Genomic DNA, 15,367 nt, shown 5'->3' with positions numbered 1-15,367 from the left:
AGTCTGCCTACCCGATCCCGACGAATCCTGAATCCGCCCAATTTCTTGCGGCTGCGACCGATCCCGACTTCTCGGCCATCATGCCCAAGTACTTTTGCGACTACTGCGACACCTACCTGACGCACGACTCGCCGTCCGTGCGGAAAACCCATTGCGCCGGACGCAAGCACAAAGAGAACGTCAAGTTCTACTACCAAAAGTGGATGGAAGAGCAAGCCCAGAGCCTCATCGACGCCACCACAGCCGCTTTCAAAGCCGGGAAGTTGCCCAACGCAAGCGGACCCGGTGGAGTGGCCATCCCGCCGCCCGGCGCCATGGGTCATGGCCCGCCCGGCATGGGAGGACCCCCTATGCCAGGTGGACCGCCGATGGGGGGGCCTATGGGCGGACCACCTATGATGGGCGGACCACCTCGTCCCGGAATGGGCGGACCGCCGCATGGGATGGGGATGGGCCCCCCGCCCGGCATGGGCGCGCCCATGCCGGGCGGTATGCCGCCTAATATGCGGCCCCCGTATGCACCGCCCATGGGGGGTCCACCCATGATGTTTTGAATCCGCGGAATGTTAAGTGAGACCTTGTCGCATGAGTGTGTGACATAGTCGGGAGTGTTAGCTTGCTTGTGTCTCATTTTCAAGGATAATTATGAAGAAGAATACACGTCTGATTGCTTGTGAACAACAACAACAACAATGTTTGACCGAATTGCTTTTCTACGACTTATAGCCTCATATCCTCGCCTGAACGTTTTGCCTCTGCCAAAGGAATGTACTCACCGGTCCTCCGGTTTGGCTCAATCAAGATAAGCTTGTCATTTTTCTCTTAATCTTACCGTTAATGGGCCGCCATTACATGAAATGTGTTGGGTTGAGGATCACGCCAACTGTTCATTAGATAAACGTGTTTGGTGGTGTGGGTGGGACCAGTTTAACCGCTTTCAGCCTCAGAGAACCGTGGGAGGTTTTGCCACGTAGGGTTTTTCTGATCATTACAAATGTGACCTTTATTGACCGGATTCCATCTCGGTTTTTCATCCTTGTATAAAGCCGCCCTTAGTCACCCAAAACTTGTGAAACTGGTTTTCTTACTTCTATTTTGTCGGAAATGATGATTGCCCAAGTGTTGGCGTGTCATCCATCATAATGAACACAAATTCAGCTGTGTTTCGTAATTGACATGTCATAATTGTTCGGAATTTTTACTCATAAAGGATTTCAAACGTCTGCCAGAAGAGAGACAGTACCGGGGCGGTAAATTTTGCATTTGGCGAAGTAGAGGGCGCTACCTCCTCTCTTTGAAAAGGACTAGTGAAATAAATAACAAATTTAGATAATGCTTGAAATCAGGGTGCCGACTTCATTTTTCCTGTAATCATTTACTTTACATAGCTAAATAATATCTGACTGCCTTCAACTGCACGGACCTCAAAGACAGGTGCGCAACAATATCATTTCCAAAGCTCTTTTCTTGCGGCGGCAACTGAAAACCGCCCCTGGGCCCAATGCACTCCCTCAACCAGTTGACAAAACTCAAAAATATAATGCTGAATTCACTCGATATGTCGAGAGTGCAAAAAAACCTGAAATAACTGAATGCATTTAACGATTGACTGGAAATTTGGCCCAAAATATTTAAGGCTGATATTTTTGTTCTTCGCATGCAGGCACCATTGTTATACACTTTTGATTACAGTCAATATTTTTTTTTAAATCTCGCTGAGCGACGGCACCATATATTATAGTCTGGAGGTAGGAGATAGGTCATTAATGGACTATTGAGTCCGGCCCATGTCTAGGATTCTTTCTAGGTTGGTTTGAACGCATTTCGTTTTTTATTAGCCACCAAAATCACCCGCATTCTCTATGGTTTTTCCCATAGACAAGTCCGAGTGCATGCTTTTCTCCCGTACTGACCCTGGTCTTCTAGTCACCCTGGTCGTGTTTATTGCTTGTCAGCCCAGCCAAGATTGAGGCATTGACAACATTGACAACATTGACAACATTGACAACATTGACAACATTGGACAGTTTGGGCCCACCTCGCTCCGTCCGTCATCATTGAGTCCTGGCCTCCTGCTTGGCCTCTGCTTGAACGGAGGGACGGATGAATCAATACAGCATGAATGGACAACAGATCGATGGCCGCCAGCCAGGACCGCACAAACATCGACAAGTGCGTAATTGATACAGCCGGACTGCGGACCGCGGACTGGAGTGTTGCGTCATCCGCTTATCAGCGTCATCAGCTTGGAGTCTTGGGCTCTCGGGGTCTCGGGGACTGATCTGACTGATCTGACCGGAGAGCCACGCCAAGCCGGGCGAGCGCTGACGGGCGGGTCCGAGTGAGAAACCCTGGCGTACCCTGGGGTCCAAAGTCCAGGTCTAGGTCATACTCCAGGACCCAACAGCTCAGTGATTGAAAGGTCCGGCGGCCTGGGGCGGGCCAGTCCTCGTCTGGGGGGGGCTCTGGTCCTGCCTGTGGACCATGCCATGGGCCCGAGTGACTTTGGGCAGGGGAGGAGTGAAGCTGACAGTGGGGCACGTTTCAATGTAAGACAGTGTGGCCTTTGGGCGAAGATGGGCGGTCAAAGTCCAACCCGGCGCGCGTTTTCGGACTGGCCTCCCAGGCCCTTGGATTATTAGTGCCATTCGACGCATCCATCCCGCCAGAAGAGACATACGTAAGTACGGAGGGTCGGACGGCCGGACGGACATAGGCCGGGCCGGTCGCTGTTTCGATCCAGGAAGGAGAGATGAGTCGGGCCAGCCTGACGTAGACCAGAATAAACACGGATCACCCCGACCACCTTAGCCACCCCAGCCATCACGGGCAACGTTGACGCATTCAGGCATTGGACCTTGGAAACTGGGAAGCCGTGCTCCACTACGTCCCACGTGGGAGTGACCCAGTGAGGGCGGGCATGAGTGAGTAGGGCGGCGCCTTTTGAGACCCTCGCTCCCATGCCACACGCTTGATTCAGCATGGTCAGCCCCACCTCCCGATCTTCTGCCGGACAGCCTCGAGCTCGACCAAGGGTAAGTCCAACCCTGACTAATACAAGTTTACGCTACTGATGAGCGCTCATCTGTCTTTGGGCTTTTTTCCACAGCCGGATATCCCGGATTGGGTGGCTCAACAATACTATCGGCATGGCCTGTTTTGTGCGTCCCACCCCAAAGTGGTCTTACTCTTCACGGCCTTAGGTATGGCTTGGACTTGTTACCCGCTGCTCTCTTTGCAACAACTCACCTCGGGTCAGATTCAACGCTACATTCAGCCCGCCAATGGCTCCACCGCCGAACCCAGTCCATCCGCCGGGCCCCCACCCGCTTGGTGGTTGGGCTCGCGCCCCGTGGCCTACCTCCTGCAAGTTCAAATGAAGGCCATGGTGCACCCGTATCCGGCCGCAGATCTGGTGCGAACCGACGCCTTCCGGGGGCCGCTGGCTTCGGCTTTCAAGTTGCAACTCGAAGATTTGGGACCGTACCGGACGCCCGACGGGTAAGATGACCATGGCTCTTTGAGAGGTATGAGACTCTGATTGATTGACATCGATTTATCGGTATAGCAAATCTTTGGAAGATGAGTGTCTCCGGACGGACGGCTTGTCGACCCGATATAAAAGCAGCAGTGCCGTGAATGTCTTACCCGAGTACGGTTGTCTGGCCATATCCCCAGCTAATGTCTGGCGCAAGGATCCGTCGGCCTTTCAGATGGATGCTAATATCGTGGCGACCGTATTTAACTATCAAAGGTCCCGCGAAGGCCATAGCAGCTTGGCTGACCTCATGTTTGGCATGCGACAACGAGACACGGGATTGACTCAATACCCCATGCGCAATCGCCAACGGGTCTTGACCTATGCTGTCACTTTGGCGCTCAAAAACTACGATTCCAAGTAAGTTATTAATTGCCGCTAGGCTCGACATTCCATGGCAGGAGGAGTGTCAGGGATTCATCTGGTTTTGCCCGATTACAGATTTGTGCAATCCCTCCGATCTCATCTCCAAGATCTCTATCCGCTCCACGCGGAAAATAACTCACAATTTGTGTCCGACGAATTGGTACATGTTTACTATCCATCCCGCTCGTATTACACGGAACTGCTTCCGTTTTGCCTCGTATTGCTGCTCTTGTTTCTTTACGTCTACTTTTCGTGCAACAAGATCGAGCTCGTCCGATCCAAGATGGGCATTGCTTTTGCTGCCGTTTGTACCGTGGTGGGGGCCATTCTCATGGCCTTAGGGCTGTCCGGATTGAGCTTGAACATGAGTAGTGTCATGTGCGTGATCCCATACCTAGTGGCATTCATTAGCTTGGAGAACATCATGGTGCTCACCCGAAGTGTTTCCTCTACGCCGCCCCATTTGGACGTCAAGATTCGTGTGGCCCAAGGACTCAGTCGCGAGGGCTGGAACATTACGAAGAACTTGTTTGCCGAGATCACAATACTTACCTTGGGCTTTTTCATTGGCATCATGGACCCTTCGATCCAAGAGTTTTCCCTACTCGCCGTCATGGGATTGTTATCAGATTTCTTCCTGCAAACATTCTTCTTCACCACCGTGCTGAGTATGGATATGAGCTTCCTCGAATTGCGAGATGTGATTCAAAAGCCCAACTACAAACGACAAGAGATCTTTCGTCATCCGGTCTCCGGACCCGGATTGATTAAGAAGTCTGTGGATCACGACACGAATGTAGTGGCTCCCCAATGTAGCACCCTCGTGCCCAATGTCGAGTCCAAAAGGGTGCGATTCATCAATTTTTGGGCCAAGCGACGAATTGTTCAGAGGCTCTTTGTGATTGGCATGATCGTTTGGATCTCGTTGTTTGTGTATCAGTCCGATCTCCTGGATAAGCTGTTCCAATCCACACAACAACCCGATCTTCCCGATGACAACGACAGCGAGATCATAACCCAGCGTTACCGCCCGGAAGACATTCAAGAGCCCACTCAGCATGATATCAAATGGAACATATCTGAGACATACCCTGGCATAGACTCTTTGGCTCTATCAAAGATGATCTCATCCCCGGGAGCGCAGCCGCCGAACCAAAACTTGAACCCAAAGTCGACGGAAACACTGAACCGACTTCAGTATGGCCCCGCCGAGACATGGAAGAAATTACCGCCCTCCCATTGGTCCATGTTGTTTGGACTGTATAATATGAGTCTATTTGGTGAATATGTGACATTCTTGCCACCGATCCGACTCTCCTTAGCCATCAGTCCGGAGAGTGCCAGTCAATTAAGACACCCGGAGGAGCTTCAAGTCCATTCCATGTCCAGTGAGGCGTTAGATTTCCATGACAAGATTTTGCTCGAACAAGATGTGGATGATTTTGACGGTATTCGTTTGGACCAGAAAGAGCATGTGGCTGCAGATGGCTACTCAGAACTGAGTCCATTTGTCCCCACCTCGCCGGGAGAGCTGTTCCTGGCCTTTGTATTCGCGTTCCCATCCATGTTGTTCCTTGTCTATGTCATGATTGTGTTCTACCGTTGTGTTTGCTCTCGTAATTACGCAGAATGGAGGAGCTCATGGGAAGGCGGGCAATCCGCTAAGCAAAACCACGATATCTACACACAGGTAACATCAATCAAACTGTGATCAATGATCATACTGGCTGATCTGTAAAATTGCTCTGAAATGTTACAGGTTGTTCAAGAGTCTGTTCCTATTGTGCTCGAAGGCCACAAGTACGATGTTGAAGGATTGGTCACGGATGCAGTGGGCAATCTCATGGTGAGCTTGTGTCTCGAAGGTACCATCCGAACCTGGGATTCATATACGGGAGAGAAGCTGGCGGAAATTGATCGTCACGGGTGAGTGAGCATTGAAATCAGATTTATTCTCCAGGCTTTGACAAAACAAACGAATCGTGTTAATTACTACAAGTCCAAGCGGGTCCGTATCCAGTCGCTATATTGACTGATTCGAATGAAGCTATTGGTCACACCCACCGAAGCTGGGCCAGTCAAGGGCGTGTCTTCGAGGCAAGAGGAGGCTTTGGTCAGAATGCCGACGATGCTGTGACGAGGACCAATGTTACAAACTAGAGGTGTGCCCTTATCTAAATAACATTCGATGGGATTCTGCTTGGTGCCAGCGCAAATCCAAGATCGATCCTTGTCGTTGGTTCCCAGGCACGGATCCTGAATGATGGGCACGTCGGATCCCTTCAAACGTCCCTCCAATCGAATTTGATCCTCTTCGATCACACTCCAAGAGGAGATTTCGCAGAGTGAATCGCCATTCGTCGTCAAATCGTGACGAGGAAGACAAGCGGCACTCACGTGGTCATTGAAACGAATCATGCCGTAGCCAGGAATGTGCTTTACTTTCACCAGTGCAATGTCGTTGTCTCCCGATACGTCATCGTACTTATCGTGGATTTAGATGGATTGAATCTGAAATATCTTCTCGTGGAGATCATCATCTCGTCCAAGGTTGTTCTGTCCCACGACGATTCGATATTTCATCATGGGTTGAGTGGTCAAGCATGAAGCGGCAGTTAGGACGTACTTCTTGCTTAAAATCACTCCCGAACAAAGATGCTGCAGGTCGTCTTCTCGTTCCATCACGGCGATCTGAGCATGCCAAGGGAACGAGCCATAGGGGACCGAGACATTGCTATCCTTTGAGTAGTACGAGTACTGCGGAAGAATTGGCCGAGTCCCGCAAGAGTCGATGCTCCGTATTGGCGCCGGTCGACGAGGCTTGATCAAGGGCGGGAAATTGGCATTCAAAGGAAACTGGGCTCGGCGAGAGGATATCGACGAGTACACGGGAGAAGGGGGATGATGCTGGCGGTAGGGATCATATGTAAGAGCGGGAGTTTGATACCCATTAGTAGGAGGACCGCGGAGAAGTGGGTTGTGCAACTTCTGGATCAAATCCGGACCTGCAGGAGGAGTTCGTAACGGAGGGGCTACTTGTGGAATCGAAGATGGCGACTGAAAGTCGAGACATTCGAGTTGAATGCTTTCGTCCACTTGTCGACGCAGAGATTTGTCTTTGGTTCCAAACTCCCAAGGGGTTCTCAAATTGTATGGGCAAGAGAGCTTGCCAAAATTCAAGAGCCCGGCGCTGTTGCCGCCGATTTTTGGTCCGATACCCCAAACGTTGTTCTTGTGGAAGTACAAGAAGTCCAGACCGCTTGAGTGCTGAAACACGGGCTTGTCGTTGTAATATCCCCAAAGAAAGTAATCGCCCATCTTATCTCGTTGGTGTTCCTTGGCCGCTCCCTCTGTGGACAATTTGAGCCTCATACAGGGACAAGCTGGCTGGACCTCATTAGGATAGCATCGATCATTGGGATCGCCATTGAAGCCCGCTCGGCAAACGCATGAGGAAACGCCGCCCTGTGTGAGACATTGGGCGCGGAATCCACATTTGAGCACAGAGCAAGGGTCCTCTGGACACGTGACACTCAGAGAGGAATCGTACACCCATCCACCCAATTCGCTATCCCCATACTGCCAAACCGTGTTGATTAGGTATGGACAAATAGGGAAATCTTTGGAATTCTGGATGCCTCCGTATAACAGACCCACTTCGGAGTTGATGAGCCAATTTCCTCCGCTGTAAGGATGGTAATACAGAAATTGATTGCGTTCCTTGTGTTTGTACACGGGTCGCCCGGATTTCACGTCGTGGAGCTCGTACCGACCCAATTGCGTGCTATGCTTAGCAATGGTCGGTTCATTGGTGCTATTGATGAGGATTTCTTTGCAAGTGCACGTGGTATCAAATATCTTCTCCGTGGTTGTCGAGATTGTAGTGGTGGAAATCGTCGTAAACAATCGAGTCCCGATGGATGTGTTTGAGCTCAGGGAATACGGCTCTGCCGTTACCACGGATGGCACAGTGGTGGTTTCTTCGTTCTCATTCTCATCGAGATCAATCCTGGCTGTGTCAATGGTTGTCTGAACCAAGGAGTCGTCATCACCTTCATCATAATCACTCTCTAAAGCAGAACGTAAGGTAGAGGATGATTGCGACAATGGTGTTGATTCCGTGGTCTCGAGCGTGTTTGTGGCAATTGTCGATTCAATGACTGTCTGGGACGTCAATTCGTCACTGGGACTGAACTTTCCCAGATCTGGAGTTGTGCTTGTAGGGCTTGTAGTAATTACGGTTGTCTCGTTTACTGGGATTGCACTGCTCGGAGTTGAAAGCTGGCTGTTGTCCAGTAATCCAAAGGTTTCGATTATTTGGGGTGAATTGCCCACAATTTGCTGGATTTCGGGGACGGAAGGTAAGGCCAATGAGGCCAATGTTAGTTCATCATTGCATTCCAGAGTGAGACTCTCGTCCACTTGCAATTGCCCTGACACGGAATGACGCCAGAATGATGTGAGATTGTACGGACAACTATTCCGATCAAAGTTGACGATTCCCACCCGGGATCCTCCAAATTGGGCTCCAATCACCCAAGCATTGCCCTCTGCAAAGAACAGGAAATCGAGCCCACTTTTGTGCTGATAGGCCGGGAAGCCATTGAAGTATTCGTAGAGGAAGTAGCTTCCCATTTTGTCGGCTTGAGCCAGAGCCGATGCCCCCAAACTCGAGAGAACCAGCTCCTTGCACTTGCATTTGTCATTGAAGATTTGTGGGAAACACCTGCCGTAAGGATTCCCATCGTAGCCCTCATCACATTTGCACACCCCTCGTCCGATCCCGCCGCCAACTTGCTCGCCCTCGACCTGGCAAGTGGCGTGAAAACCACATTTAATGACACTGCAAGCATCCGACGGACACACCAGTCGAGCGGAGTAATCGTAAACCCACTGCCATCCCGGTTGCTCGATATCTGCGTACTCCCAGGTGGTTCGGAATTGGTAAGGGCACTTGGAGATGTCGCCTTGGTTTTGCAATCCAGCTTCGCGAAGTCCTATGTCGTCCGAAATGAGCCAGTTTCCATCCTTGAAGTAGAGGTACTCGACTCCAGCGAAATGTTGGTACACGGGAAATCCTCCGAAGGAGCCGTACAGGAAGTACTCTCCGTAACTGTTGTGATGTTTAGTAAGAGCCACTGAATTTTGGGTGGAGAAAATCAATCGCTGGCAATTGCAGTCACCGTCCGCTTCGATGGGATAACATCGCACGTACGGATTCCCATAGTAGCCCTCGTTGCAAATGCAAGAGGTGGTGTTTCCGTCGAGCTGACACTGAGCTTGTTGACCACAATTGGCCACGGAACACGGATCCTTTAGACACACCACTTGGAGGCTGACATCGTAAACCAAGGCGTTCAGATCACCATCCGCGAATCGCCACAAGGATTTCATCCGATAGGGACATTCGTGGTTGCCTTGGTTCTCTAGTCTAACCACGTCGGTGTTGAGTTTCTCACTGACGGCCCAAAAGCCTTGTGAGTGAGTGTTGTACACGAGGTAGAAATTCCCCGAGTAATGTTGATAGGAAGGCCTGTCATTGAACAATTCCTCTTGCTTGAGATAACGACCCAACAAGAGCTTGTGTTTGGTCAAGACCGTGTCTTTGGTAGACACGATTTCCACGGCTTCGCAATCGCAGCCCGTATCCATCTTTGGTACTAAATCACTAGCACTGCTAAAATTGTTGCTACTCAAGTCATTTCTATTATTGCTATTGTTGATATTGATATTGATATCGGCCTGGGTTGTTGGGCTTGTGGGTGGAGTGATTGAACTCACTTCGAGTGTCCATGCTAAAGGTACGCTCACGGCACAGAAGACGCCGAATACATATACCCGGATATCCATTATGCCTTTCGGAGCAAATCACTTTTCACTTTTGGCTGGCTTGCTCATGTTACTATATACACGGAGTAGTCTTCTTCTTCAGAGAGAACTTTGCTGGGTCTCCACCTTGCTTCAACTGAGAACTGAAATCGCCAAGCTCAACCGGGTTAGATCGTCTTTCACTAGGAACGGTGTCACTCCGGTCTTGTTCGTTTTCGGCTTCTTCTTCGTTTTCTTCTTCTTGTTCGTCGGTACTTACAATGCGAACGAAGCCTGCCATGACAGCTTCGGAGATGCTACCTAGAGAAACAGTGAAAGAGCGGAGCGGGGGGCCTCTTTCTGGCCACGGCCAGTTCAAGCCCCACTTTTAAACCACCTACCACTCGAAGTGGATTCAAGCACCACAACGATTAGAACGACGACGACGACGACGACGACGACTTTCTTCTTCATTCGGTTCTTCTTCTTTTCCCGATGCTCCTCTCACGTACTCCTAGAGGTACTCCTTCAACGCCTCTGTGATCCTAGAAGATAGACTTTGAGAAAGAGAGGCAGGGCAGGAGAAACCTGGAGAAACGAGTCAAATGGGTCGGGGACTAAAAGAGGCAACTTGACCGGTGACTGATATGATGACTCATCAGTATTAAGACATTTCATGTTTTATCCAATTTTACTGGATATCTTCATTCATCCCTGTCGATAATTCGATTCAGACAATGGCGAGTATCGGACAAACGTTTCTTCGTTTGAGGGGCCACAACATCCGATGAATCTCTCAAATGGTACACTTGCTTAGTAGAAAATATTTGCCCTCACTTTTACCGAGACGTTATTTTGGCGTCGATGACGAAAGGAAGCCTTGCGAAACTCCTTCATTTTATGTGAATCACCACGTTGTTATGGCAATTATTGTCCGATGCAGTAAGTGAACTGAGAGACATTGTGATGATTCACGGCATGATTGATATAAAAAGGAAGATATCCTTGAATCTGCGCCGTGGACAATTGCTCTTGGAAAATGTGTATTTTAGAATTGCATAAAAACGGGACTAGAATAAAGAAATATTTCATTCGCAGGTTCTTTCACCACCGAGGCCAATCCAACCACGATTGTCAACAATCACACGTCGAGACGCTTGAGACTCAAGGGCCCGCCTATGGTTCAGATCTACGCCCCACCCTCAACAAGAGTGTCACTTACGATGCCTCATCAGCGCCTCCATCTCCACCCTTGTTCAAGATCAACACGAACTTCTCCTCTATTCAGAAGAATAAAATTACCTGCTCGATCGACCCGGATCATCCCCCTTCCAAGAAACCCTTCAATTTCGGGAGCTTCATTTCGGACACAAACTTCGTGGGCAGTTTGAGTCCGCCCAATTCTCAAACTCAAGGTCGGAGCTCGTCCAATAGTTCAAATGAATCCCATGAGGTACTTTCGAGCGTGTGGTGTATGGACTGCAGTGATCAGCTCATTTTGGTGGGATGCGCTCATGGGCGCATCGAAGCGTGGGATGCCCGAACAGGGGCATTCAAGGTAAGCATAAGTGGATTCCACCAAACGATGCAAGCTCTTCCAACTCTTTTGGCTTCGAAACATAGATGACGACTCGCTCCTACACTTTGGCCAATGCAATCACCACAAAGCAACTACTTGGTTATTGTTTTTATCGTTTCAGTGCGCCTACGATGATGGCACCGGAATTGGCGTGACCCACATCAAGATGATCGGCCACAAAGTGGTCTTGGCACGTTTAGCCGGCTACATTGAGTTCTTGGAGTTGGCGAGCACCCAAAATCTCGAGAAAATTCCCAGAATGCCGAAACGGAACCTACCCGACACACCAGCCAGAAGATGTAAGAAACTGCCCTTATTCCTTGTTAAGTATTTCATGATTAGCACCACCATTGCTACAACAGTCCCTGATTGCGATATCTCAGATGCCCAATTTTCCTCCTTCCAAAGCCTACAAAATTGATTGAAATGAAGCATGATTTATTGGTTAAGTTGTTAGAACGTCCTTTACAATTTTATTTCAGACCACGTTCGCTCGCATAGTGGGATCTCCCTGGATAACGGTTCAGATCCCACAATGGTCGAAGACATTTATTTGGCTTGGCTTCAAGCCATTCGCGCTCATCAGCAGCCCGTGTCATGTCTCGAATATGGCGGGGGTCGTGTCTTGACCGGATCCATGGACCACACAATCCGCATTTTCCGTCTCGAAGACCATTTCAACATCTACACCCTTCACGGGCATTGTGGGCCCATTTCGACCGCTTTTGTAGACGGGACGGTGGCCAATTGTGCGGGCTCCGGCTCGCAAGACGGCATGATTTGTGTGTGGGACCTACTAACTGGGGCCTGCATGTACTCGATTCTGGCCCATGACGGTGAAGTGCTGTGCTTGACGTACTCGCCCAGCTACGTAATATCCATGGGGTCCGATTCCAAGCTCTGCGTTTGGGAGCGCTTCCAGGGGCATCTCATTAACACGATACTTTTGGTAAGAACAGCCACGTGATTTGGAACAAGATCATTCATTACCAACATCGTAAAGGCACTGATTAGTAGATTACTGGAAGGAACGAAAGTTTTGGACCAAAAGAGTATTTAATCCGTTCATTTGAAAATATCAAGAGTATATGATACTTTGCAGACGAAAAATAGGACTCTAACTGCTCTCATGGCTAAGAACGAGTGCAGTAAGTTCTTTGTGAAATATTGGCAATGAAGAAAAATTGAAAGAAGACCAATCAATCGTTACTGAGAAAAGCGCCCCCAACTTCGTTCTTGACGGTACTTGATTGTTCTTCGTTCGGGAAGAGTTAGTTTGCCAATTAGATTTTGCAATGCATAATGTACAACCCTTTTCGAACTATTAGAACCTCACTTAAGCAATGGCATCGTTTATCCACTTTCTTTCCCTTTTCACACGTTCGTTTAGTTTGCAAAGACTCATTAAGATTTGCACTTAATTAACACCGCACTTAATTGGTAATTGGCAAAAGGGGTCGTCTATATGGAGCGAAAAACTAATTCCACCACAACGTTCTCATGGACTCGATTTGATTTCTCTGAACTATCAATCTCCTTGTTTGCATTGAAATGATTCTTAGATATCCGTGTCGACTACTTAAGGAGGAGAAAATTATCTTGCTCTGCTGAACTCTGTTTTTAACAATAGAATGCCTTCGACAAGGAGAAAGTGTGTCTCTCTCTTTGTTTAACAGAGTGTAATTGAATTTTTCAGGATGGTGGGAGCTTTAGTCGCGATATCATAATGCTGACTCACAATCTCATGGTGACGAGTCGCAAATGCGATCTCGTGGTTTGGGATGCCCGTTTACCGGATCCGGTGAAAATCGTACGCTTGGGCGAGAAGTTCGGGATACATTCGGTGAAAATGATGAAGCACCTAGGAGATACCATTGCCTGTAATTTTGGCAACCAACTTCGTTTGATTCACTTTCCTTTGTTGTCCGACAAGAAGGATTAATTAAGCGTTGCCACGTCAAACCGATCCTACCCCCTACTCCCCTCGTACTAGATTACTCGACATCGAAGATGATGTGGACCCTAGTTACTCAAACAGACAGATCTCAGTGGAAATGGTCCCCGGTCAGTGGGTCTATGATCCAGTCCTTCATGAATCGCTCAAAAGCCAGGCACACTTCTATGTATGTAGTTACCAGAAAAATCATTGCCTCGTTTGCTCTAATTCCCCGTTATTGATATGTGCAAATGTTCTATTTTTAAAGCTCAGAACCCGGTTTAACCCATAATAACAATAACAAAAATAAATGAAAGATCGTTTTTCGGATATATTTCGCATCGTTTCGTCACAGGGTAATAGATAGCTTTCTTGAATTTGGAATAGAGTTTCTCGAGACTTCAACATTTCAACCTGTGCGTTTACATTTTCAAAATTTGGACATCTGCCCCCTTGAAAGTCTTATCGTGGTGAACGGCGATGGCTTTGGCCTTATCCTTCAGACGCTCGAGCTTGTCCTCGTCCTCGTCAATGGCCACGGCAAATCGGCCCATCTTCTGGGCGGCCAGACTCAATTCTCGCCCTCGACAACACAAATCCAGTACGCAGTCGCCCTCCACCGTCAGGGCATGGACGATGGTGTTCTCGAGATCTTCCACACTCTGGGTGCGGAAGCACGTGGTCATGTCTTTCCGGACCATGGGAAAAGGCACTGAATTCTGGGCATCATGACAACCCGGGAAGAAATAAGCCAACAGGAAGTAGGAACAAGTCTCGCGGAGCATTCCGTTGGGGCCTTGCTCCAGGTTCTGGTCTTGGCGGTCGATCACCACGCATTGCACGTGTTGAGTGTGTCGGTGAAGGGCGTCCAGATAAATTGGCACAGTCACGGGGGCGCAGCCCACCAAGACTAGGAAACAGGGTAACCCGGCCTCTTGATTCGTGCTTCGCAGGCACTGAATCATATTGGACACGTCCCCGCGGCCCCATTCGGCCGGGGTGTGCACCATGGACAGATGAGCGCCCCGGAACTCGGGCATCAATGCTACCAAGGACTGGTATTTTAACGTGATGGAGACACCTTGAATGAGCGTAATGTGACAACGCCGGGTTTGGCCGTTCTCGTCTTCGAAGGAAGCGCCCGGTAAGTTGGATCGCATGGGCCGGGCTTGGACCCGAGATTGAGCCACCACCACGGCTTTCTGGGCCTTGAACTGGTCTAAAGTGACCTTGGCCCCCCGACGGCTCAGACTTTTGCGTTTCAAGGCGATCATGGCGGGCGTGGGGTTTTCTAACCCCCAATCGTCTTCAGTCGGGGCGTCTTCGATCAGCGGGCTGGGCTGGGTTTTTGGTTCGGGAACCAAACGGCAGGCCGGCGATTCGGAGGTAGCCCAAGTATTCAGCGATCGGCGACTCCGGGTGGTCTTGGGCGGCGTGGTCGATGCCGGCGTAAGTGACGAGTCCGGCAGGACCGAGCGTCGCGAGGAGCGCGATCGTTTGACGGCCGGTTCCGGCGCTTCATGTGGGGCCAAGGCCGGCGCTTCCGGCGCTCGTTTGCGGGGATTGGGCCGGGCCGGCGGGGGTCCCAGTTGACCGTGGGCCTGGCGCAGCATGAGGCGGGCTAAGCGTCGCATGTCGCGCACGCCCATGCCATTGCCATCGCGGATGAGGTCATAGCCCAATCGGACTTGGATTTGGGCCATGCTCTGGCCGGTCAGGGTTTGGAGGCGGTGCTTGAGCAAACTCTTGGCCATAGTGGACACGCTCTCCTTCTTCTTGAAGCGATACTCGGGCGCGTCCGACTCGTCCGACTTGTCCGGGCCGGAGACGGAGTTAGGGTCCGGGGCGTGGCCCTCGGGGTCGCCCTCGGGGTCGCCGTGGGATCCGGGTGGGGCGGCCAAAGCCAGGAAGTGTTGGTAGACCGGTTCCAGGTCTTGGCCTACTAGGGCCTTCTCGTTGGTCAAGACGGACATGATGACCGACTTTGGGGGTGGAGGGTGGAAGCCGATGGATGGATGGATGGATGGATGGATGGATGGATGGGGGTCTCAACCGTCTCAACCGTCTCAACCGTCTCAATCGACCAACCNTGGCCATGACTAGGACATCGGCCTCAGATATGGCCTCGTGCTCTACATCT

At 50.2% G+C, this 15,367-nt stretch overlaps 4 protein-coding genes across 4 annotated transcripts; 2 read left to right on the top strand and 2 right to left on the bottom strand.

The window, feature by feature from the left end:
• Positions 1-6: 6 nt before the first annotated feature.
• Positions 7-1,066, top strand: LOC131882213 (U1 small nuclear ribonucleoprotein C-like). The gene has a single exon (XM_059229293.1). It carries the CDS (start codon positions 81-83, stop codon positions 552-554), a length of 474 nt encoding a protein of 157 aa, XP_059085276.1. The 5' UTR covers positions 7-80; the 3' UTR covers positions 555-1,066.
• Positions 1,067-2,027: 961 nt separating this feature from the next.
• Positions 2,028-13,557, top strand: LOC131882204 (sterol regulatory element-binding protein cleavage-activating protein-like; the record flags this gene model as incomplete). The annotated part of the gene is given in 9 exon segments (XM_059229271.1): positions 2,028-3,035; positions 3,110-3,501; positions 3,569-3,898; positions 3,980-5,594; positions 5,664-5,830; positions 10,811-11,270; positions 11,413-11,590; positions 11,774-12,240; positions 12,988-13,557. Coding segments are annotated over 9 exon segments (3,909 nt in total). The 3' UTR covers positions 13,234-13,557.
• On the bottom strand, positions 5,842-9,908 carry LOC131882205 (uncharacterized). Its single transcript, XM_059229272.1, has one exon. The coding sequence runs from the start codon at positions 9,752-9,754 to the stop codon at positions 6,401-6,403; it is 3,354 nt and encodes a 1,117-aa protein (XP_059085255.1). The 5' UTR covers positions 9,755-9,908; the 3' UTR covers positions 5,842-6,400.
• Positions 13,546-15,314, bottom strand: LOC131882210 (uncharacterized). Its single transcript, XM_059229290.1, has one exon. It carries the CDS (start codon positions 15,198-15,200, stop codon positions 13,650-13,652), a length of 1,551 nt encoding a protein of 516 aa, XP_059085273.1. The 5' UTR covers positions 15,201-15,314; the 3' UTR covers positions 13,546-13,649.
• Between the last annotated feature and the right edge of the window lie 53 nt (positions 15,315-15,367).

The sequence above is a fragment of the Tigriopus californicus genome, chromosome 6, assembly GCF_007210705.1.
Source record: "Tigriopus californicus strain San Diego chromosome 6, Tcal_SD_v2.1, whole genome shotgun sequence".
Classification (NCBI taxonomy): domain Eukaryota; kingdom Metazoa; phylum Arthropoda; class Copepoda; order Harpacticoida; family Harpacticidae; genus Tigriopus; species Tigriopus californicus.
This window is presented reverse-complemented; position numbering and strand designations above follow the sequence as displayed.

What these genes read in the sequence shown, in the direction of transcription:
- LOC131882210 (XM_059229290.1), bottom strand. Translation starts at nt 15,200, where the DNA reads ATGTCCGTCTTGACCAACGAGAAGGCCCTAGTAGGCCAAGACCTGGAA.
- LOC131882213 (XM_059229293.1), top strand. Translation starts at nt 81, where the DNA reads ATGCCCAAGTACTTTTGCGACTACTGCGACACCTACCTGACGCACGAC.
- LOC131882205 (XM_059229272.1), bottom strand. Translation starts at nt 9,754, where the DNA reads ATGGATATCCGGGTATATGTATTCGGCGTCTTCTGTGCCGTGAGCGTA.